At 38.6% G+C, this 22,322-nt stretch overlaps 1 protein-coding gene across 7 annotated transcripts; it reads left to right on the forward strand.

The window, feature by feature from the left end:
• Positions 1-131: 131 nt before the first annotated feature.
• LOC144054597 (uncharacterized) lies at positions 132-20,598 on the forward strand. 7 transcript variants are annotated; one of them, XM_077569721.1, is made up of 12 exons: positions 132-264; positions 1,381-1,463; positions 13,432-13,580; positions 13,674-13,827; positions 15,344-15,697; positions 15,915-16,196; positions 17,581-17,604; positions 17,675-17,776; positions 17,851-17,881; positions 17,963-18,012; positions 18,410-18,444; positions 20,274-20,598. In XM_077569721.1, the coding sequence occupies exons 1-12, from the start codon at positions 188-190 to the stop codon at positions 20,361-20,363; spliced, it is 1,431 nt and encodes a 476-aa protein (XP_077425847.1). In that variant the 5' UTR covers positions 132-187; the 3' UTR covers positions 20,364-20,598. The 7 variants fall into 7 exon arrangements, with proteins under 7 accessions (XP_077425847.1, XP_077425850.1, XP_077425852.1 ...); XM_077569724.1 differs by having other exon boundaries at positions 17,963-18,008; XM_077569723.1 differs by lacking the exons at positions 132-264; positions 1,381-1,463 and adding exons at positions 9,930-9,994; positions 13,224-13,284.
• Positions 20,599-22,322: the final 1,724 nt, after the last annotated feature.

Raw genomic sequence — 22,322 nt, forward strand, 5'->3', positions numbered from 1 at the left:
AGAGAGCAGCGGCCGTTGCTCGTTGCCAAGCAACTGTCTATGTAGGCGGGGCTTACAGATACAGCCCACTCAGGCTATATTTGCATATGAAGTCACGCCCCGTCGGCCTGTGTGGCCCGTGTGAGGGAAGTGATTGTCCAAGGGAGCACAGGGAGTCTGCTGTGATGCAGCACTTTCCACAAGATGAATGAAAGGCGGAAAGAATCTAGAAACAACTGTAATTACCCTTCAGGAATTTGACTTGTCCTTTGACGGAATTTTGAGGTAAGAACAATCAGGAATAGTCACATCGCTATATGTTCTCCATTATTAATCTTTTTCCCTTTTTCCCCCTTATTATTTAAAATACAAAAATAAACTAGCAGCCGGTCTCAAATTGTCAGGTTTAGAACCAAATGTTTTCATTCCCGTACCATAACTTTGTTTTAGGAAGAAAAAAAAACAATTTTTTTTTTATGTCATGTTATGTTACAGCTTTTTATGCTACATTGGCTTCTTTCTTACTCATCATCCACAAAATCTTACAATATATTTTTGTTCCTTTATTCTTATAATATATGACCTTTTTCTTGTGTCTTTTTTTTTTTTAATTCTCAAAACGTTATGACCCTATTTTTGTTCCAACTTTATTAACGTTACAACTTCTTTCTCTAATAATACAAAATTACTTTCAAACTTTTTAGGCTTCTTTCTCCTATTATATTGTAATATTGCTAAAAAAAAAAATTCTATATGGCCTCGTCGGTTAAAAGGAATATGGAAATATTTAATTGCCGTTTCTTTAACTGGCATACATATATATATATACGTATATATATATATATATATATACACACACAAATAACTATTCTCCCAGTCACATCATCATGAAGGAGGAGATTTCCACAACTACTGTAAGTGACTCAGTAAGCAGAAGTAATAGCAGTCCATTCTTTGCAGAGGATAAAGAATATATGTCTTTGAGTATTGTTGAATTGTCTGTCTACTTGTTTGCTTGTTAGTGTTCAATTATCCAAAGCTTAAAAAGGCTCTTAAACAGCAACATCAACGTGGTTCGTTATTAGCCTGTCTATGTATGACGTATAGTATTTTTTATTAGCGTTAAGCTAATGTCCTAAGGAAAAGTTATTTGGTCTTTTTCAAATACATTCATTTTGTTTTATGTTGACAGTAAACTGGGGGTGTCAATAAACCCATCCAGTGCTTGAATCTCAAACGTTTTGCTTGCAACTTGAAACAAAACAAAAAAAAACAGTCAAGTGAAACTACTGACTGAGGTCATAATAAGAATCTGAGGGCCGATACCATGATTTACACACGGGTAATTGCTTCATTAACACAATGAACCTCAGTTTAGCTGTGATACATCTTCTCATGCAGCAACAGAGTTGACCTGATTTCGGTGGTGCTGCATAATAACGCAACACAGCCACAACAAGAATTGGTCTCATTTCCACAAACAGGTCAGTGACGTTAACAATTATAAACCAGTGGCTTGCAATTATTGCTCCTTTCCCTTTAAATCCTGCTACATTCAATATAAGGCAGCCATTCCCTCTCGTAGATCAATTAAGACCGAGCTGCGAGATGTAGAGAATTCAAATCATTTGAGTTGGCAAAGTTCAGCTGAGGCAGCACTATGGAGGATTCTCCAGCCGCTTGCTGCTGTTCGCAATGCAGCAAGATAAATGATGTAGAGACAGGAGGAGGGGGGAGCCAGTGCGAAAGGGATACACTTTAAACAGCAGTGAGTTTGTGGGTCACTTATTTGGGCCAAGATCGTGACTATGCTGCCAAACACGTGTGGTTATCTTACATGAAAAAAAAAAAAAAGTATGTATGTATTCACACAAAGTGAGTATCCTTTGACATTGAGTGTGCACTGACATACATTAAAAGAGCACATGAATAGCATCAGCTTCCTCAAACTCAATTGTGGACTTTGTGAACCACAATACATCATTGTTCGTACTTACATTGTGTCGAACGTGAATTGAGAATACTGTAAGCAATTGATTCAATTAACAGGAAGTAATGTTATACGTCCAGGGATGGGATGGGAGGGTTACTTTTAAAATGTAATCCATTACAGTTACAAGTTACCTGCTAAATAATGTAGTTAGTAACGTAATCCAAGTACCATAATATTAAAGTAATGTAACTGGATTACTTTTGGATTACTCCAATATTGAGTATGCTCTTGAAGACAAAATTGAATTAAATATCACCACAATATACAGTATATTCTATACAATGTGCCCCTGTGCTAAAAAGGAAAGAAAAAAAAACATTTATTTATTGCTGCTGATAAATATATGTATTAGATCACCTGTCACAAAAATGAGACGAGACCATCCAGCAACATGAAGTGCTTTAATACAGACTCTTTCGCTTTCAGGGAGCAACTGACATTTTACCATTTTGAACAGTACTGAGGAATTTCAAACTCAAACTCAATTCACATCTTTGTGAGAGCCCCCCCCCCCCCCCCTCATAAAAAAGGTCAAAGTGTTTTGAAAACAGCATAAAGTATCAAATAAAACTATAACTCTAAGGAACACCTGAGAAAAGAAAAAAAACTCTCTTTCCTGGTAAGTAATAGGGGTGTGCCAAAAAATCGATTCTCATTTAGTACGATTCAGAATCGATTTTAAATGCCCCAAATTTGATTTTATTTAAATTATTTTATACCGTCTTCCCTTTGTTTGTGTGTGCCTGTATTGGGAGCGCTGTTCATGTTGTACCCGATTTGGCCACATAGGGGCACTGTGGTTCCAAACGGTCTGATACACTGTTAAGTTGTAGCCACATTAGAGAGTAGAAGGAAAACGTCACGCTCAAGTTATGCCAATAAAAGTTGTTGGTGTTTTTCAGCGTGGAGCCGTTCTTTTGAGCGATAAAAGTGCCGCGAGTAGAGCACTAATTAGCATTAGCGAGTCAGACTGGAGTAGATCATTACGATTCCTTGAACATCTATAAATTGAAGCAAAAATCATTGTGAATCAAATCATTGTGAATCAAAAATCGTTCTTAATCGAATAGCGATTCTGAATCGAATCGCACACCCAAAAATCGGAATCGAATCGAATCGGGAGACATTCAAAGATTCCCACCCCTGGCAAGTAAGCTATGAGCATAACATCTAAATTTCAAGACAGCATCATGTCAAACAAGACATTCAATTCAGATAGTCTGGCTTCTTGACATCACTTTGTTGTGACATACAGAGGAAACACTTGCAGAAACACTTTGGGCAAGCGTGAGTTTCCTGTGTTGCAGTCTGCACGAGCAGCGGCAAGCCTTCGTCGTCATTGTTTATTTACATTCATGATTAAATTCATCTTTGCACAGGTGACGGCAATTTTTTTTTATTTTTAGCTTAAACTCATCAGTATGTGTAGTTTTTACTCCTTGTTGGATCAAAATCTTGACCCAATGTGCCGGGCCAAAGCCTCAAATCATTGCACTGGTAGAGGTATAAATAACCCAGTATTGGGTTAACACAGTAGAATCTGTCCCTATCGGATTGGGATAGTTTTCCCCCAATTTGGGTTACTTTTGACCTCTAAGTGTATGTTTGGTGTGCTAACTAGCCCCAGCTTCAAGATGCTTCTCGAGCCAGGCTAACGTTCTGCTTTGTGAACGTTGAGGTAACTAGCACAAGTGACTTTGTTCTGTAAGATTCCTGCAACCCACCATGTTTCACTATAGCAACATGCTCACAGCAGCAGCTGCCCATTTTTGGCCCGCGGCTCTCTTGACTTTATGCGTTTTCATGATGCCCACGGTGAGCGTATGCGCGACTATGTGTGTTAGTTTGAGAGCGGCGGAGAGGGAGACGGAACGAGAGTGCGAGCAATGATCCAGAAGTGAACTCCTGTGACAGCTTTGCTATTCAGGCAACACCAATCGCCGACCTAATTAAATTAACCGGGAACGAGTATGAGGAATTAAAAAAAAGAGTATTCGGAGATTGCTGATTGAGTGGACGGAACAACAAAAGATACTTTGGTGAAAATAAATATACACAAATAATTTCTTACAGATTTCCTAGAGAGCGCTTATCCGGAATATAATATAAGTAAAACTATTCACCCATTGAAAATGCCTGATAGAAACTAAATGGAAAACTACGGAAGCGTATTGCATTCACTTGAGAAAAAAAAAGTCCTGTTTTTCTGACTAATTTTTGGGGGGAGTATTTTTTTTTCTGATTTATTGAATTTTTGCCCCCCAGTTTTTTTGAGTATTTTTTTTCTTCAGTTTTTTAAAAAAAAATTCCTCTGTTTTTCTGATTTTTTTTTTCTGAGTAATTTTTAAAAAGGGTTTCCCTTCAGAGATTAGAGAAAAAAACACATATATTGTATACACATTCATTCCTTTATTAAGAGCCAGTAAGTAAACATGACCATCTTATTGCATATGGAGGTATGCTATTAGCAAGTCTGCAACAAGTCACTTGGAGGTAAAAAAAAAAAAAACCTCTCTCCAAAAAACAGAAAACCAGCTCTGTTTTTCGGAATAATAATTTTTTCTGTTTTTCTGAGTAATTTTTCCTCCTGTTTTTCGGAATATTTTTTTTCAGCGTGTTTTTCGGAAAACAGAAAAAAATATTCAGAAAAACAAAATTAAAAAAAATATTCCAAAAACAAAGCTCATTCACTTGAAGAAAAAAAAAATATATATATATTTTTTTTTCTTCAAGTGAATGCAATACGCCTCCGTAGAAAACAAACATGAAAGCATTACAAAAAAAAAAAAAACATCTGATTGCCAATGTGTGTGTGAGTATGAAGGCTTGTGCCTTCCATGCAGATGCTCCAGGCAGGTGGGGTTGACCTCTGCAACACACATGATAAAGGTTTCCGGGGTGAATGAGTGATGTTTGTGTTCATTAGCAATCCTCCCGTATAGCTCAATAGTTACAGGATAATCATGCCAGCTTGGCGGCCTTGATTGTCATTGGTGGGGCTGTGCAGGGCCTTGCCTCCATTCCAGACAGTGTGTGTGCTTGTGTGTATGTGTGTGTAGTTGCAGGACACCTTCAAAAAAATCTTTCAACACTGCACACTGCCAGGAAAAAAGTGAAAGTGCATTGCTTCTTCGCTTCCAAATGAATAACAAATAATTTGGTGAATAATTGAAACATAGTTTGATCCGGAAATTGTTTCACACTGGACTTCTATATGGGGTAATGTTGACTTTTTCTTGATAAGGATAACTTGTAGACACTATTTCTGACACACTATGAAACACTATTATATAGTCAGAGCCATAAGCTGGAGTGGCTAACAAGAGCGGCTAGCGGGAGAAGCTAGTAAAAAGAAAAGCTAGTAAAAGCTTGCGAGAGCAAAGCAGAAGGTGATAAGCGACGGGAGCCCGAATCGCGGGACTCTGCGACGACCACCTGCAGGTCCCAGCTGTGAAAGATAAGCGGCAGTTGACCCATTGGGTCCGAGGCTAACTACATTCGCAAAGTTGTCCTTTCGGCATCCGTAGCAGGAAGATGGCGACGGAACAGCGTCTTGTAAGGTGAGGCACCAGCCAAGTAATAATTAGTGATTACTAGACCTACAATTATATATATTTTAAATGTACGTTGATGTGATAGAACATATTTATTTAGCATATTATTGAAATCGATAGTGAGTTGGCTCCAGCACCCCCGCGACCCTAGTGAGGAAAAGCGGTCAAGAAAATGGATGGACGGATGGATGGAATTCATAGTTCACCACTAGAGGGTGCTAAAGACTTTAAATAACATGTATTTAAAGTTTTTAAACACAAACAGCATAGAAACATAGACAGAAAGAAGATCTGATAAGGAATAAAGTAGGAAACCACAAACCATCACACAAGTAGAATAGTAAACTGCACCCTGGCAAATCAGTTATAAGCTTTCATCTTTGTTCATCGCAACGTCTCTCATCAAAATTAAGACTAAGGTCACAATGTATTCATTTAAGCTATAAAGCAGAGCAGTTAACTTTTTTTTTACACATAAAACGGATGCATCCATCCAGTGTCATCAAATTTCATTGTCTACTGTTTAATACTATATACACTTGCATGAATGTTAAAAGTAGTAGAAAATAATGTTTGGAAAATGCCTGCACAGTTATCAAGAAATTGAGCCTGGAAGTCATTTTATCTACTTCCTTTATTTTCTGTGGAAAGAATTGTTTTAAAACATAAAAACAAATTGGAGCATGATCAACCTTCCGGGACAGATTGTGTTCCACTGTACTTGTTTGGTGTCCCGCTGTGGTTTGAAAAGCGCTCACTGCACTAATGGGTCCTGCCACTCACAACTTCACGCCCACTGATTCGGCCATTAATCAATGAGATAAATGTTCATTTTGTTTTATCAGACTGTGCCATTCATCTCTTCGTTCCCTTTATCCAGTTCCTATCTATTTAGTTTCTTCTCCTTTGTTCCAGTTCTGTCCCTTTTCAAACGTGTCACATTCCATGAGACGGCCTTATCATGTCCACTTTCCAAACATTCACTCACTCTTCACATCACTTTTTATCATGTCCTTTTTTTCCCCTCCTCCTCTTGTCTTTCTGCTCGGTTAGTTTTTTATTTATTTAATTTTTTAAAATTATTTTTTTATTTTATTTTTTATTTTTTCCTGGAGAGCTCAGTATTGTTCATTCGGTAATTTTACTAATTTGACATGTCATCATCATTGCTCTCTCTCTCTCTTTTTCTTCTTTTAAAATAAAAAAAATATTTTGTATGAGTATGTATATGTGCGTGTGTGCGTGCGTGTGTATTCATTAGCTGCTCGGTTAGTTTTATGTCTGCCACCTTTCTGACTTCCGCCCCGCACAGAGCAAGAGGACACGCTCACATTTTGGTCTCTTTCAAGTCAATACGCCAAATACAATGAATTCCAAATGATTTTTGCTTGCAGCTTAGAGGTGCAACATGCCTATTGCAGTAGATGCTGAACTTCAACCAACACCTTACGAGTTACAATTTGTCAAGTAATAGTGAAACATACGCAACAGGAGTTTACCGAATGCCAATCGTAATTAAACACGTGATATCTCCATATAATAATACTAATACTACTACTACTACTACTACTACTACTACTAATAATAATAATAATAATAATAATAATAATAATATCATCCACTACGAAAATCATAGCGATACATTTTGGAGTAGCATTTCAAAGGTTTGTCCCACTTTACAATTCACACAGGCTGTATGGAAAGATGATGAAAGTTCTCCGGAATTAAATTCTAAAGTGACATTAACCGGAGTTGCCGTGAAAGGCCTGTGTCATTAGCGCATCTGACAGAAGGCCACGCTGCCATGATAAGAAAATGAGGCAATCGAAAAGACAGATCATCATGCGCTATCACATCCCATCGGTCCAGATGGTTCACAGCCTGACATCACATCACGCAACATTTCCACGCACGTCACTGGGGCTATCGGTCAAATGGCTCCTAACAGTGCTGGAAAGCTCCCCATGTGGCTTTTCTGGAAGTCTTGTTTCTCCTTGAATCCTTGCCTTGTCTGTCATTATTTTTTCGACATGAAATGTATCATAGAACCTGATTTCCTTTTCAAGTAGGTAACATCAGCGAACTGGACTTGATAAGGGCTCATAGAGAACAAACTACAGTAAACCAAGTAGTAGTCAAAAAGCCCCGCCCCCTGCTAAAGCCAAGCGTTAGGAAATCGGCATTTGTCTCAACAATAATGTATCAACAGGTGATTGCACATCCGTCTGAATGACAGAATAACTGACTAGTAGAGCCCCCCCCCCCTCCCAATCTGTTGAATGAAAAACGATTCATTTCCTTTCTAGGACACACAAACAGCAAGTACTCCCTCATAGTAAAATCTGTAACCGTGGCTTCAAATCAAGCAAAAGATAATTTACATTTCCCAGTAAAGTGGAACAACATGTCCACAAAAAAAGAGAACAGATCCTTGTTGTAAGTCAAGAGACAAAGCAGGTAGCGACAGTGTTGTATTTCAACCACAGTGAATATTTCAAGAGCACTTCTACACTGAAAGTTACACGGCACCAGCGGGTTGTAAAAAGCCACTTAAGTTCTCTAAACCTGTCTCACTAAAACATTTGACGCTCAAATGACGCAAGCAGCTTTATCCAAACTAGACACAATGATTCATTTTTGTTACATGGTAGATTTGATACTAATGGAATACGTTCCATATCCATCATACATGAACCATCCTTACAAACCACAAATAATCTTAACTTAAAGTAAAGCAATTCAATCAGGAAAACCTACCCTCAGTTTTTTGTCATCATTTAGCCTAACTACTCTCATATGTAGAAATGAAAATCCCACTCCCTACAAAAGGTACATCGTTATGAGAGCACAAACTGCCTCCTACAACTCGATGTGAGTTGTAAATTATAACACTGGTGTCTGGCTCCTGAAGTAAAAGTTAAAAAAACAAACTAGATAAATAACTATTTTCATACAAATTTAAAATATATATTTATAGGTTATAGACCCCAAATGATACGTCATGGAGAGCCCCCCCTTTCCCAAATTGAAATATTAGTGGACTTCACCTTCAGTCTGTTAAGAGCAGGTTTGTAGCAACATACTGCCCCCTTGTGGACAGTATTGTTAGTACAGTACACTGCATGGGAATTTACAGTTTAGAAAAATATCAATAAAATGCAGCAAAAAAAAAGCTGAGCAATGGAAATAATAATAATAATTTTTAACAACTGTTTTTACTATTATTAACATTGAATGATATTCATTTATGTAAAGACACTTATTATGGTAATGATTTATAACAATAATTAGGAAACAGATAAATATTAATATCCATCCATTTTCTTAACCGCTTGTCCTCACAAAAGTCGCGGGGGGGCGCTGGAGCCTATCCCAGCTGGCGGGGTACACCCTGAACTGGTTGCCAGCCAATCGCAGGGCACACAGAGACAAACAAACATTCACTCTCACAATCGCACCTATGGACAATTTGGAGTGTTCAATTAACCTGCCATGCATGTCTTTGGAATGTGGGAGGAAACCGGAGTACCCGGAGAAAAGCCACGCAAACTCCACTCAGAAAGTCCGAAGCCTGGACTCGATCGCGTGTGCTCTGCACTGGGAGGCGGATGTGCTAACCAGTTAGCCACCGTGCCACCTGCATATTAATATACAACACTCTATTTCTATAGATTTACGCCAGTGTTTACATGCTCAAATGATCACTTCTGCAACTTTCCTAGAAATTCACAATGTCTCATCACTGGTGATCCATTTTTGGAACAGCTTTCCTTGGGAGAAACCTGGTGCCCGCAGGCACATTAGTGACCCCTGACCTATAGCTTTTTTTTCTTTTTTTTTAATTGTAATGTACAACTCAAGGCAAAATATTCATTCTATAAAACAAGTATAACCCCAGAGGAACGTTTAATTAAAAAAAAAAGACAGCAAGAAAGAAAAAACGAGCAAAGCATTTATCTCACAAATGCTCATTATGTATAATAAACATTTGTTTGATAGTTGGTCCCCTGATGGGAAAAAGGTTCCCCACCCTTGCTCTAAATGAATCTCTTTTTAAATACCAGATAAATAAAAGCTCCATTCCCCGAAGAGAAACCTTGGCAAGGAAACAACAAAACAATACTGTGAAGATGCACCATATGCAGCAATACTAAAATGAATTATGAAAAGAGTCACTTAGAGAGTTGAAATGTAGGATGCAAAACTTTCTCTGGCAAAACACACAACAAACTGATGAATATGTTCCTTTAAAGATGATAAATGAAGCATATTTGGCCACTTTTTCTTCAATAAACAGTTATTACGGTAGGTAGCAACACTGTGTTTTATAAGCCACATATTTGGACTCTGATCTTTAGCTGCACTGAAATGTTAATAAACGTCTTATTATTCCTGCCAGGTCACTTGGTGTCCGTCCCTTCCTCTGTCCTGGTTGGCCTCGGTCCACACTGGAGGATAAGCTGACCTGGTTTGACACAGACGCTTGGTTGAGACTGTAACAAAGAGAAATGAGTGTTTGTAGTGGCAAAATATCAAAAGTGATCATCAAAACTGCAGACAGATTCCATTTCTGTGGAAGGGTATATTGTGGTTGATTATCTGAAGTGTTAGTTAAAAACACAGGAAGTCAGGTATCTTGACTTCTCTTCTTTCAGAGAATTGTTAAAAATAATCTATCCGGTTGTGCGTGTTGAATCAGCGTCCGCTTTGCTACTTTGCTACGTTGCTACTTTGCTACTTTGCTACTTTGTATCATGCACATTTGGCCCTTAACCAGTACATCACTGAAACTGTGAGTACCGTATAATATAGTACATCTTGTTAACAATATTGTGGCTGTGAAGTCTCACAGGACGCAAATAGCAGAAAATCCACCAAAATGCCATTTTAAAGCTCAAAAGTGCAATAGTGATTGATGAAGGATAAGTCATTTAGTTGTGCAAATTAATTTAAAATTGACATTAAATATATAACTTTTATCATTTAGCCACAAAGAAATATTGATAAGTAAAACTGCTCACAACTCAAAATATTCGTATCTCAAATCATCTTTCGTATTGAAATGAATCGAAAAGCCATTAATCCGTTTCAATTTATGGATCACGATTTCATGCTTCAATGCACATTGACACGCCTTGGCCACCAGAGGACAGTATAACACAGACAATAATACCACATCATTCTAATACCTACCACAACATTGATGCTAGTTTCCTGTATCCTGTCTGTAGCATTTTTCATTGTGTGTTAGCATTAAGCTAGCGGGCTTTTATTGGCTTTGTGGTTTGGTTAAATGTTGTTTTTTGTGAGTGTGTTTTTTTAAAAAGATTTGTGAACTCAAATTATTACATGCCATCAAATAAAATAAAAACATTTCCGTTTACTTAAATACATTCGGATACACCTCCTTGGATGTAGTGTTAAATGGTGTTCACTGTACTACATCTCACTGAGATATTGCAATGATGTGAAAATAGGAGCAATATGATGAATTTCAGATTTTGTCGATGCTCCTCCATCATTCGCACAGTACAGAAAGTGGTCCCTTCCTCGGAGCACTCACAGACTGAATAATGCACCGTTCTCTTTGCTAGCTACTTCACATTTAACAACGCTAATTATAGAAAAGAGCCTTTTCCCGGGTAGAAAACTCCCGGTGTGTCCCGGTGCTCGCCATAGGAGCTTGCGAGAAGAATACTGTCTGCAATCAAAATGGGTCGCTTCACTCCCCAAGAGCTTGTAACTGGGTCACGTACTGATGTGCTCCAAGGGAGAGTTCAATTATTTTAAGACTTTTAAGGGTCGTAGTGAAGGTTACAAAAAAGGAGAGCAGAGTGAGCCTGTGGGATTCACTCATCTAAGAGAATAGAGTGCAGAAAAGTGTAGTGCATCCATGTCCCGGCATTTTATTTATTTATTTTATCTAATTCAACCGTCACATCTTCACAAAATTTAAGCGTGGAAATCCTAAATTAGATCATTACAATAATGCAAACAAATATGTGGGTTTATCACTTCGACTTCGAATATACATATCGGCTTCCCACCTTCAGAAGCGATACTGCAATTAAAAGCCACTGGATTTGATGCCCATAGACACGGTCCAAAAAATCGCTCGGTTGACAACTCTGAATAGCTGCTCACTTTGTCAGAATGCTCTAGTGCCGCTGCGGTTGTCATGGTAACAAAAGCCATACTCAGCACTTTAGGTGAACCATGACCCAAAATGGCATAAACTGGACCTTAACACTTCTGTATTTCATTATTTACTCTTTATGTAGTTTGACCGAAGAACATGAGAGACATTTTATTAACACCCCTGGAAACTGAAAAAAAGTGTATTATTATTATTATTAGGTCACCTCTAAAACAAAAATCTTCCTTTTTTTTCTCTCTCTCTTTTTTTTTTTCTTCCGGGAGAGCTCAGTATTGTTCATTCGGTAATTTTACCGATTTGACATGCCATCATCATTGCTCTCTCTTTTATTTTATTTTTATGTTTTTTTGTATGTGGGTGAGTGTGTGGATGTGCGTGTGAGTGTGTACTCATTAGTTCACCTAAAACCTATTAAAAATCCCATACCGTTCACCTAAACCGAATACTTCAGAATCCAGCTCGAGTCGTGAGGTTGTCAGGAGACCCGAGGAAGGATCAAAGGAAAGTGAAATCCAGCACCGACCAGCTATTACCTACTACCCACCGGGTTACCAACCAGAGTCTTTCACCAACCCCAGAAACATCTAAATTCCAACATATTAGGGAGACCTCAAGAGACCAAAGGAAGGAAGGACAGATGAAGCAGGGTGAGATCCACAGACAAGCAGATTGTGTTTGAGTTTCGATAGATGCTGGTATGGTGGATCTGGCATGCATGAAAACCTCCACCAAAGAGGGGAGCCGTCGAAAACAAAAATCTTCCAACAAAAAATGGCATAGACTATGTTAGCATCATGGGCTAGCCACAAACAGGCTAGCTGCCGTGAGCCATTCTGAAATAAATTATGTCAACATATTGGACATTACAGTAGACAGCATGCCTTTAAAAGAGACACTGTACAAGGTCATGTCATTTCCCAGGTTGGTGGCAAGCTTCCCCTTGGAGCTAATCATTAGCTGCATAGTGATAATGTTAGCGTAACATGTGTGGGTGTTCATGAAGCGTGACATGCAAGGAGACAGCTCAAGCCAGAGGGATGCTGAAAACCATCCATATCCCAGCGCTTATTGAGGTGATGTGAAGGTTATAAGATCATCAATGTACAACATTCACCACACAGTCATTTGGTGAAATCCATCAATGTGTCAATTTTCTATGGAGCTTGCATATCTTTCGGTTCCACTATTCCACACATATATATTTTTTCGTGCCTCAAAAATTTCAATCCAGTATTTTCCCCATTGCCCATGTCGAAATTTTGCCACCAGCTGAAGAAACAATATGATTTAATGTACAAAAAGACAATGGTGGGCCTGCTGTTCATTCTGATTTTATCAAGCATCCGAACCGGTGGACTCCACACAAAAGGAAGTGTGCAGGTTCAACCCCCTCCATCACAACACTACACATGACTTAAGGAGGATGTCATATGTATTAAGAAAGCAGAGAGAGGAAGAGACAGGGGCGAGAAAGAGAGCCGCTTTTTTTTTTTCTCGAGGCAGCTTCGACCAGCCAATCTTATTCTTGTGTTAATTAAAGATGCGAGGTGGACGAACACTTTGGATACAAACGCTGCTACTAGCTTCTTTACCGCTATGGGGTAAGCATTAGCAACGCCGTCTACCTCCACAGCCGTCCATTATTATCTGCCACTTATTGATGTGTTCGCATGTTGCATGGCTGCATTGTTGCTTCATCTGGAAGAGGAACTGATTCCTGTTGTGTAATGTCCGTTTCTTTTAACTAGGAACATTTGGGGCTTCCACGTCTCCTCTCAACCCGCCGGCACCTAAACTCTCGATCCATTTGTGGTCCAGGGACTCTGCGGTCCTGGTTTGCCGGGCCTCTGAAGGTCACCAAGGGGTTCTCTTCAAACTGTTCAGATTCACCAAAGAGGTTTTTAATTTTAGAGAGTTCGTTTTTTTATGGGGTTGTATGTGTAAGTGTGTATGTGTGTGTCCACTTGATTGCATGTAACCATTCTTTAAGGTGGACTCAATGGAGCTGTCGCCCACTGAGGAGGTCCTCTTCAATGTCCAACTCACGCCGGCAATCAAACCTGAACTTTTTTGCTGTATGTATAAGAACCAGCAAGGCCTCTACAGTGCTTTCAGTCCCTATTTACCCATAAAACATCAACTAGGTAAGTACTGTATACTCAATAAGAAAATGTCACCCTATAACATTAAATCAATCTGCACTGATTTTACCGTTACATGTGGCACGAAATAATAAACACTCCCATCCGCTGCTGTTGCGTGCAGGTGCTCCCTGTGTTGTCTCATTGTCCTCTGCTCCGTGTGTCTGTGTGTGTGTGTAGTGTGTGGTGTGCACGCGTGTGTTTTGCGGCTGCCACATCCTGCATTTCATATTGAAAGCTCCCACCCACTCGCAACATCAAACACAAAGCGTATTGCAGACAGTTACAACGAGAGGTTTGGTGAGCAACTGCGGTAAACCACGGCAGGAGACTACACTTCGGAAATGGGGCACTATAAGGACTACACGAAATGCATTAGTCCTTTTTGTGTGTCTTTTATTATGCATTCAATAAAAAAAATCTCTAAATTCACAAATCGGGAATTTTCCATATTTGGCGTGTAGCTAATTGTATACGACAGCGGTCAGCAACCTTTCTGCCAAAAATGAAAAAACAAAAAATCTGTCTGGAGCCGCAAAACATTTGAACATTGTGTTGAACGAAACAATGTGTTAGTGTTAGTCTAATGTACTGAGGGCCTAAGAGCTAATTAGAGCTGGACCAGGACACAAAAATATGTAGCATTCAATTCATTTTCTTACACCTTTTTGTAGTTTTCCATACTTAATTTTTCAGAAATTTTTAGATTTTTTTTCTGTCCTTCTATCAAATTTCTGACATTTTGGGGAAATTTATGGACATTTGGTAATTTACTGCCTTTCTTCTTCCTTTTTGGACATTTTTCTGCCTTTTTTGCTATGATTTTTCTTACATTTTTGGCAATTTTGTCGTCTTTTGTGGTAATTTCAGGATTTTTTTTATTTTTTTTACTTTGATTTTTTATTGTTTTCTTTTCTGCCTTTTTTATTCAATTATCTGCCTTTTTTATGACAATTTCATGGACATTTTATGGTAATTTTCTGCTTTTTCTCTTCCTTTTTGGTCATAATATGCTCACTTTTTGGAAAATTTTCAGCCTTTTAAAAAAAACACGTTTTCATCTACCTTTCATCACTTTTTTCCTGACAAACTAAATAATTTATTCATTTAAAGAATATTTTATTTTAAAAATAAATATGTAAAAATAATAATAATAATAATTTCAATTTTATTTTTTTTAAAGCTCCACATGGAGGCACTGGAGAGGCATTTTAGAGCCACAGGCGGCTCCAGAGCCACAGGTTGCAGACCCCTAGACTGGCGAGACCGCCTGCAGTTCTCTCTGTCACCTCTAGGAGCACCACGTTTGTTCGGTTACGTCACTTGGGATAGGCTGCGGGGTTGATTAGCTGCGGAATTATGGTCTCCATAGTGGATCAAAGGAAATCCTGACTCCACACTGCAAAAAACGAAAAAAAAATAAAGATTCAGGGAAACATATAAATCCAACAAATGATTAATTTATTAATGAAGATGTTTGGCCCATGACTGTTGTTAATATCTAACCTTGCCTCTCCAGATGTTGCCCCCACCCTGGCTGTACCCACCCTGCCAAATCCAATCTTATCAGTGGAGCCCGCCAGTGGGATGGTTGAACGTGGCGACACGATGTACTTCAGCTGTTCTATCCCATCTCTTCAGTCCACCCACAAACCAACCTCCATTTTGCTAAGGACATCCTCAGCGGGGGAGTCCATGATCATTCAGCAACATGACGCTCATGTGTCAAACTTGGAATCCCAACCAGAAGTGTTCAGTGTGGGGCCGGTGAAGCAGGGAGAGGGCGGCGAGTATGCTTGCATCTACTACATGACTATTGGAGAGGACGTAGTCAATTCAACTGTCAGCAACAAGATTCAAATCACTGTGAAAGGTAATTTGCACTGTTTGTCTGTCTGTCCTTCTATTTGCCATTCCAGCTTGTTCGTCTGTCTGATATATTTATGGGCAGACACTTAGGAACAAAAGACATGTTTTCAAATTTCTTCATTATAAAGGTGGTGTTGAGTTTAATAAAAATATAAAAAATACCATGTTTTAGTCTACAAAAAATGATTTATTTGTGATTCCTTTTTGGGATTTGTGTCCAGACGGTCTGCCCGTACCCACCCTCATTCTCCAACAACACACACAAGTGTGGCATATGCTCTGCACGGGCTCCCCTGCATACCCCGGGGCGGTGTACACTCTGTACCTGCTGGACAGTCAACTTCCTGTGGCCAGTCACCGTGTCCAAGTCACCAGCCACGAGACCACCTTTCCAGTGCCAGTGCAGGACACTCTGTTGGCTTTGTTCCAGTGCCAGTACAGCGTCCTCTTGAGTGGGAAATGGATTCATTCTGAACGCAGCCGCTCTCTGTCCATTTCCAAAGGTACAGATTTCGGCCGCTTGTCCTCATTAGGGTTGCTGGTGAGCTGGAGACTATACAGTAGCTGACTTTGGACAAAAAGGTGGGAATAGTTTGCCAGTCAATAGCAGGGCACACACTAAATAGTACTAAAACACACATTTCGACCTATGGACGATCTAGGCCTGCCACACGGAATGACGCGACTGAAATTGACTCAACTGTTAGTCAATGTTTTTGCTGAGATAAGCGCCATCAAACGGTTTGTATTTATTCAAACATAAACAAGATTATTATCATAATTTTAACATCTGAAAACAGTTGGGTCAAAAATAACCCAATTATGGATACGCTGCTTGGGTTAATTTGACCCAACATTGAGTAAAAAATTGCATCATATTGTATAAAACAACCCAGAAAGGTGGGTCAGATTGTCTACTTGGGTCAATTTGACCCACCTTTGGGTCAGAAATTGGGTCATTTTCTATAAAACAACCCAGAAAGTTGGGTGCAAACCCCCCCAGAAATTTGGGTCAAATTGACCCAACTTTCTGTTTAAAAAAAATAGAATTTTTGATTCATTTTATTTTGCACACAAAAAAAAGGTAATGCGGCGTAAAACCAAATAAAATTGGGTCAGATCCTCTACTTGGGTCAATTTGACCCAACTTTGGGTAAACAAAAAAAAATTGGCCATTTTTATAAAACAACCCAGAAAGTTGGGTCAGATCCTCTAATTAGATCAACAACAACAACAAACAAACAAAAAACAACGACAGAAAGTTGGGTCAAATTGACCCATAAAGTGGACTGATCCATTTCTGATCCAAAATTGCGTTACTTTTGACCCAACTGTTTTTAGAGTGGTTCAAATAAAGGATGAATGGACAGTCAGCGAATGGGGTGTTTGGTTATTGTTATTAGCTTTTCAAAATATCCACATTCTTCCTTATTATCGCCTTTTTCCTGTCTTCACGGAAACCTCTTCCTGGCATGTTTTTATGGTTCAATAAAAAGTAGTAAAACAAAATATATGCGGCGCTTCAAAAGTAGATACAGGGCTGCAGTTTTTCCAGTGTTGGCGGATGTGTGGTGCTCAATAACTTGGTTTGTAGCCAAAGGTTGCCAAATGTATTTTTTCAATTGTCCAGTTCAGTCATTTTTTTTTATTTTTAAAGCAAATAGTATTATGCTTTTCTAGGATAAAATTCTTCGTTTAGTGATAATTTTGTGCAAGGGCTTACCATAATCCAGTGTGCTGTTCAAAAATATATTATACGACAATATGAGATCATTATTGGCCATTTTCTTCTAATGAGGACAAGTGTTATAGAAAATAAATGAGTAGACTGATTCCCCCTCTAGAGATTTGCTTGGACTTACATGCAAAATGTATTCTCTTTTTCAGCTCTTCCTCCACCATCAACACCAGGTAGCGTAATATTCATAGAAAGATATGTTTCAAGCCTCCATTCATACATGTGCGTATATCATGTGTGCAGATACGTCAGGTGTGGACTGGCCTCTTATACTTGGTTCCTCAGCCACTGTGGTGCTCATCCTCTGTTCACTGACCCTACTCGTGGTGGTGGTGCACAAAAAAGGTATTTCCGCCAGTGCACCGCCACGTATGTCACTTGCTTTTGTTCAGCCTCAAATGTGTTTTTTTTTTTTTAAGTCAAAGCAGCAGCTGATGAAAAGAAGAAAAGGTATCGAGTCAAGTTATTGATTTGTCATTACTGTAGAAGAAAAGGAAACCTAAAAATATGTTTTGTGTTTTTTCTTTAAAGGCAGGAGGCGAAGTTTTGGACTCAAGTTCACTCCAAGGACCATGTGGTTGGTGAGGTTCTTTCCAGTTAATTTAGCTGAATTTCATGCTTTAATATAATGATTCCCACCTACTGTGCAAAAAATATCCAATTGCAGTTAATTTGCTTGAACATTATTTATTCATAGAATTAAAGTGTCCGTTCATCTTGACATCAACATAGTGACAGACAGAATAATTAAATACTATTCCACTAGATGGCAGAAAAATACATAATTAGTTTTATCCACTTTGTTACTGTTCATACAAGATCATCATTATTTCAGTATACTGTATATACTTTAGACATTTCGTTATAACACTTTTCTAATGTAAAATATGTGCCTTGGCTCAGTACAATTTGGAAACCGCTGATCTAGTAAAGTGCTGTATTGATAAAGTTGTGATGATATTGTTGTTTTCTTTGCAGACATAACCCTCAGGTGTACCAGTGTCACCTCCCAGGTAATTATTACGCATCAGCTATAACTTCACTTGCCAACGTTAACAACAAAAAAAATCCTCGAATGTTTTATCCGCTCTAGATGTGTTTCCAATACCTTATTCCAACCTTTGTAACTACCTTTGCACAAATACAGATAAGAGTTTTATCTCTTTACGTGTCAGCGTTAATTCTTAGGAAGCAATCTGACAACCAAGGTCAATACAGTCGAGTGGAATTAAATTAACCCTTTGACTAGGCCTACTTCCTGTATTACAAAACGGCGAGGAGGTAAACATCATCAGTGATAACACTAAAACAAAATAAAAGGCCTTCTATTTCGTGTTAGCATTAGATTAGCATCAGTGCTAATCCTCTGAAGCAGTGCCAATGTGACGAGAGAGGTGTTCCAATGTGGTTAGGGGGCGATTAGCACTAATGATGCTGACGAGGAGGGACAGTCCTCTCTGAAAGTTATTTGGCTAGTTAGCTTCTATTATTAATGTCGACATTAGTGGGCTTCTCGCTTATAGCTGTAGACGTTAATATTAGCTTAAGGCTAATGACGGCGATGTTATTTATTAATGCAGGTACATTGAAAATAAATATCTTCCATCTTCTAGCGCTTCCATCAATGGATTAGCATCACTGATTAGCATGAGAAATTAAAATTGAGCGTGAGATAGGAAGGAAATGTGTGAGACTCACTCTCAATGCGTGAGTGTTGACAGCGCTATCCATGTCCTTCTAGCACTTACATCAATAGATTAACATTGACGCTAATCCACTGATTAAGTGTCATTGCTAGGACTAACGCAACATGAGTGGTAGTTCACTGTGGTGAGAACTTGAAGATTTTGGAGGTCTTCCACGATGATGAGAAGGTAACTAGCCTCCATCATACCGCTAACACCACACGAGACATGCTGTTCTAGCATTCACATCAGTGGACCACTGATCTAGCATCCAAGCTAGCACCAGTGGGGTTTCCATCCACCCATTTTTATTCCAATTTTCCAGAAATGCGACAATAAAACTGAATAGAAACGTTAGAAATTCCAAAAAGGACCCAAAATAGATGAATTTTGATGTGTATCGAAAAAGGGAAAATGCGAATTTGGGCTATGGAATGGGGTAGATGCCACGGACTTCCGACTTCCGTATAAAACGTCACACGGATGTTTGTAGTCTCAAAGCAATGGTGGACAATAAAGTAAAGCATGTTTGGGGGGACGACAAAACATAAATCTTTTTGGAATTAATGCAATTTTAGATGAAAAACAGCAAAGAAACGCTACTGTTGATCAAGAATTACAAAAGCAAACTCATAAAACATCATTGCACACACATTTCACACTCTGTAAGTCACACTAAACTGTCCAGGTAGGAAAACAAAAAACACAAGCAATTCCTATTGCTACAGATGGAAACCCCACTATAGACACGTACCCAAATCCTCACTTAGTTGAGGGGGTCATTAGCATTAACGCTAGTACTAAGGTAAGAATTCTTCCAACTCAGTTAAAAAGTGATTACCCCCTCAATGCTAGTGTCAATTTGAGTGGTGTCATGACTGCTCCGCCAACATGCTGTTAGGGGCTCTACCAGCCCAGTGGACCATCACAGATGACTTTGAAGCTATTTATTAATGTCAAACTATCATCTATTGCTGCTGTAGGGATAACAGCAAGATCCAAATGTGAAAATTCCCCCAAAACTGTGTGAGAGTTTACCAAACAGAGAGATGAACTAGAAGCTATGCTGCAGGACATGCTTTCATGCTGGGTCGCTCGCAGCTTGTGTTCGTGTTGATGTTGCTTGTATCCATGTGTGTGTGTGTGTGTGTGTACAGGAATGGGCCAGTGGGGACACAGGCACAGACACCAACTCCAGATCCCCATTATGGAACTCCCACTCCACATTCGCAAATCCTATCCATTAGAAGTCTCTCTTTCTCTCTCTCTCTCTCTCGCTCTCTGTATATTTATACTTTATTATGGTGTGTCTGTGTAGCATCAGCTGGCTTTAAACACAGCAGGACAGGAAAAGCAATTTCCTATACTTCCTACATCATGTGGAGAGGCACGCTTCTACAATTAGACAGGATGTGATGTTTGCTTTATGTACCTGCTACGGAGCTACTATTATTAAATAAAATCTGCCATGTTTACGTTTAAGGGTTGTATTGTGGGGTGTATTTATTATTCATCATTAATTTTGATAACATCCATTCCATTATATATTATTGTTTACTGCATATCTATATATTTAGCAGAATGTTCTAGAACCATCTTTTGGGCGTGACATGCATATGAAAAGCTCTTTTCCAAAATGCTACCTTTGATTATTATGAGAAAAATGATACCCACCCAATTCTGCGTATTTTAAAAATAAGTAATTAAGTCTGTTCACAATAAATGGCAAGGGAAGATTTATTATTAATATCATTATATTTTTTTAAATAATAATAATAATAATAATAATAATAATAAATAGTGTATTAATAATATTGGGCCTTATTTTGGGACTTGAACAGATTGAAATTGAATATGAAGTTGGTTACTGTAAATTTAGCTGAATATCCTGCAGAGGGCACTGTTTATGTATAATATCAGTCATCAAGGAAACAGATTGTCATGAATTCTGCATTAGGTTCTTGATTGTGACAAAAAAAAAAAGTGTTGTCATCCCCGTGTGAGCATTGCGACAAAACAAACAAAAAGTATCACAAAGGTTGACATACTTTTTTGCTGTATGGAAGAAAGAACACGCTGGAGGGCGATGCACTTTCCACCTCGTGCGCTGGACAATAATTCAGCACTAAAGGTCACTCAGTGGACTTTGGGAAGTGGCAGAAGGCCAGCTTGTACTGATGGATTTTGTCGCCCCCAAAAAACCCCAGCTTTATTTATTTATTTGATCTATTAGTTACAACTGCACTGTCTGAGCTCCAGTGCATGTGCTGCATCAAAAATGACAAGCAAAGATAATTCTCAGTTAACACTGACACTTTCAGAAAGACATTTGAGATCATTATATAATTGTTGTTCAAAATATTGATTAATTACAATGGCCATATTGTGATTCTACTATTATTGTTGACAAAATACTGGATAAAATTGTTTCACAAGTTCTCTCGGTTATTCCGATCAGCAATCATAATATAAGGACTGTATCATGATATACTGTAATTGATATTGTACAATAACATGATACTATTAATCATGTCCTACCATGAGTTAACATTCTAAATGTGACTAGCAACTATTGATGCTAACGTTAGCATGCCAATGGCTTTTTGGATTGTTTGTTAGCATTAAGCTGAACTGAAAGGAGAGCTATGTTGTTTAAAATTCATATACTTGCTATATCGTGATACTATTTTATCCCACGTTGGTGGGATATATTGTGATAATATTGTATCATGAGTACTCAGTGATTCCTACTCCTAATAAAGTTAAGTGCCTGAAATACTGTATTCAGATGGTTTTGCAATGTTTGCCCCCTCTCTTCATGATATCATGTTCTATTTGCAGAATAATACTTACAGTCTGACTAATGTTGATGAACTTAGTGGCCCCTTTTATCTCCCCATGAGAAGCCTCACCCTTTTGCATAGCCTGACCTGCCACGTGAGTCGCTGATATGTGACGTGCAGTATTTATACTGCATTCATCAGGTCTTAATTGTGTGGTTGTTGATGTCGTGTCATCAACACCCTCAATGTCTTTCATGCCCATTTGGCCTGATAATTACCTTGAAAGTGGAAGTATTTATATTAAATAATTCAGCAGGTTTAATTGGGTCAGTGATGCTTGACCAAATACTGTGTTATAGGTTTAATAGCAACACACCTCCGGGTAGGCTATACATGAACAGGTTTTCTTTGGTGATTCAAATC

The sequence above is a fragment of the Vanacampus margaritifer genome, chromosome 7, assembly GCF_051991255.1.
Source record: "Vanacampus margaritifer isolate UIUO_Vmar chromosome 7, RoL_Vmar_1.0, whole genome shotgun sequence".
In the NCBI taxonomy this organism is placed as follows: domain Eukaryota; kingdom Metazoa; phylum Chordata; class Actinopteri; order Syngnathiformes; family Syngnathidae; genus Vanacampus; species Vanacampus margaritifer.

Excerpts from the sequence above, each read along its gene's own strand:
- LOC144054597 (XM_077569721.1), top strand. The coding sequence starts at position 188 with ATGAAAGGCGGAAAGAATCTAGAAACAACTGTAATTACCCTTCAGGAA. Across the intron at positions 15,698-15,914 it reads GATTCAAATCACTGTGAAAG|ACGGTCTGCCCGTACCCACC; the intron begins GTAATTTGCACT and ends ATTTGTGTCCAG. Across the intron at positions 18,013-18,409 it reads CTCCAAGGACCATGTGGTTG|ACATAACCCTCAGGTGTACC; the intron begins GTGAGGTTCTTT and ends TTTTCTTTGCAG.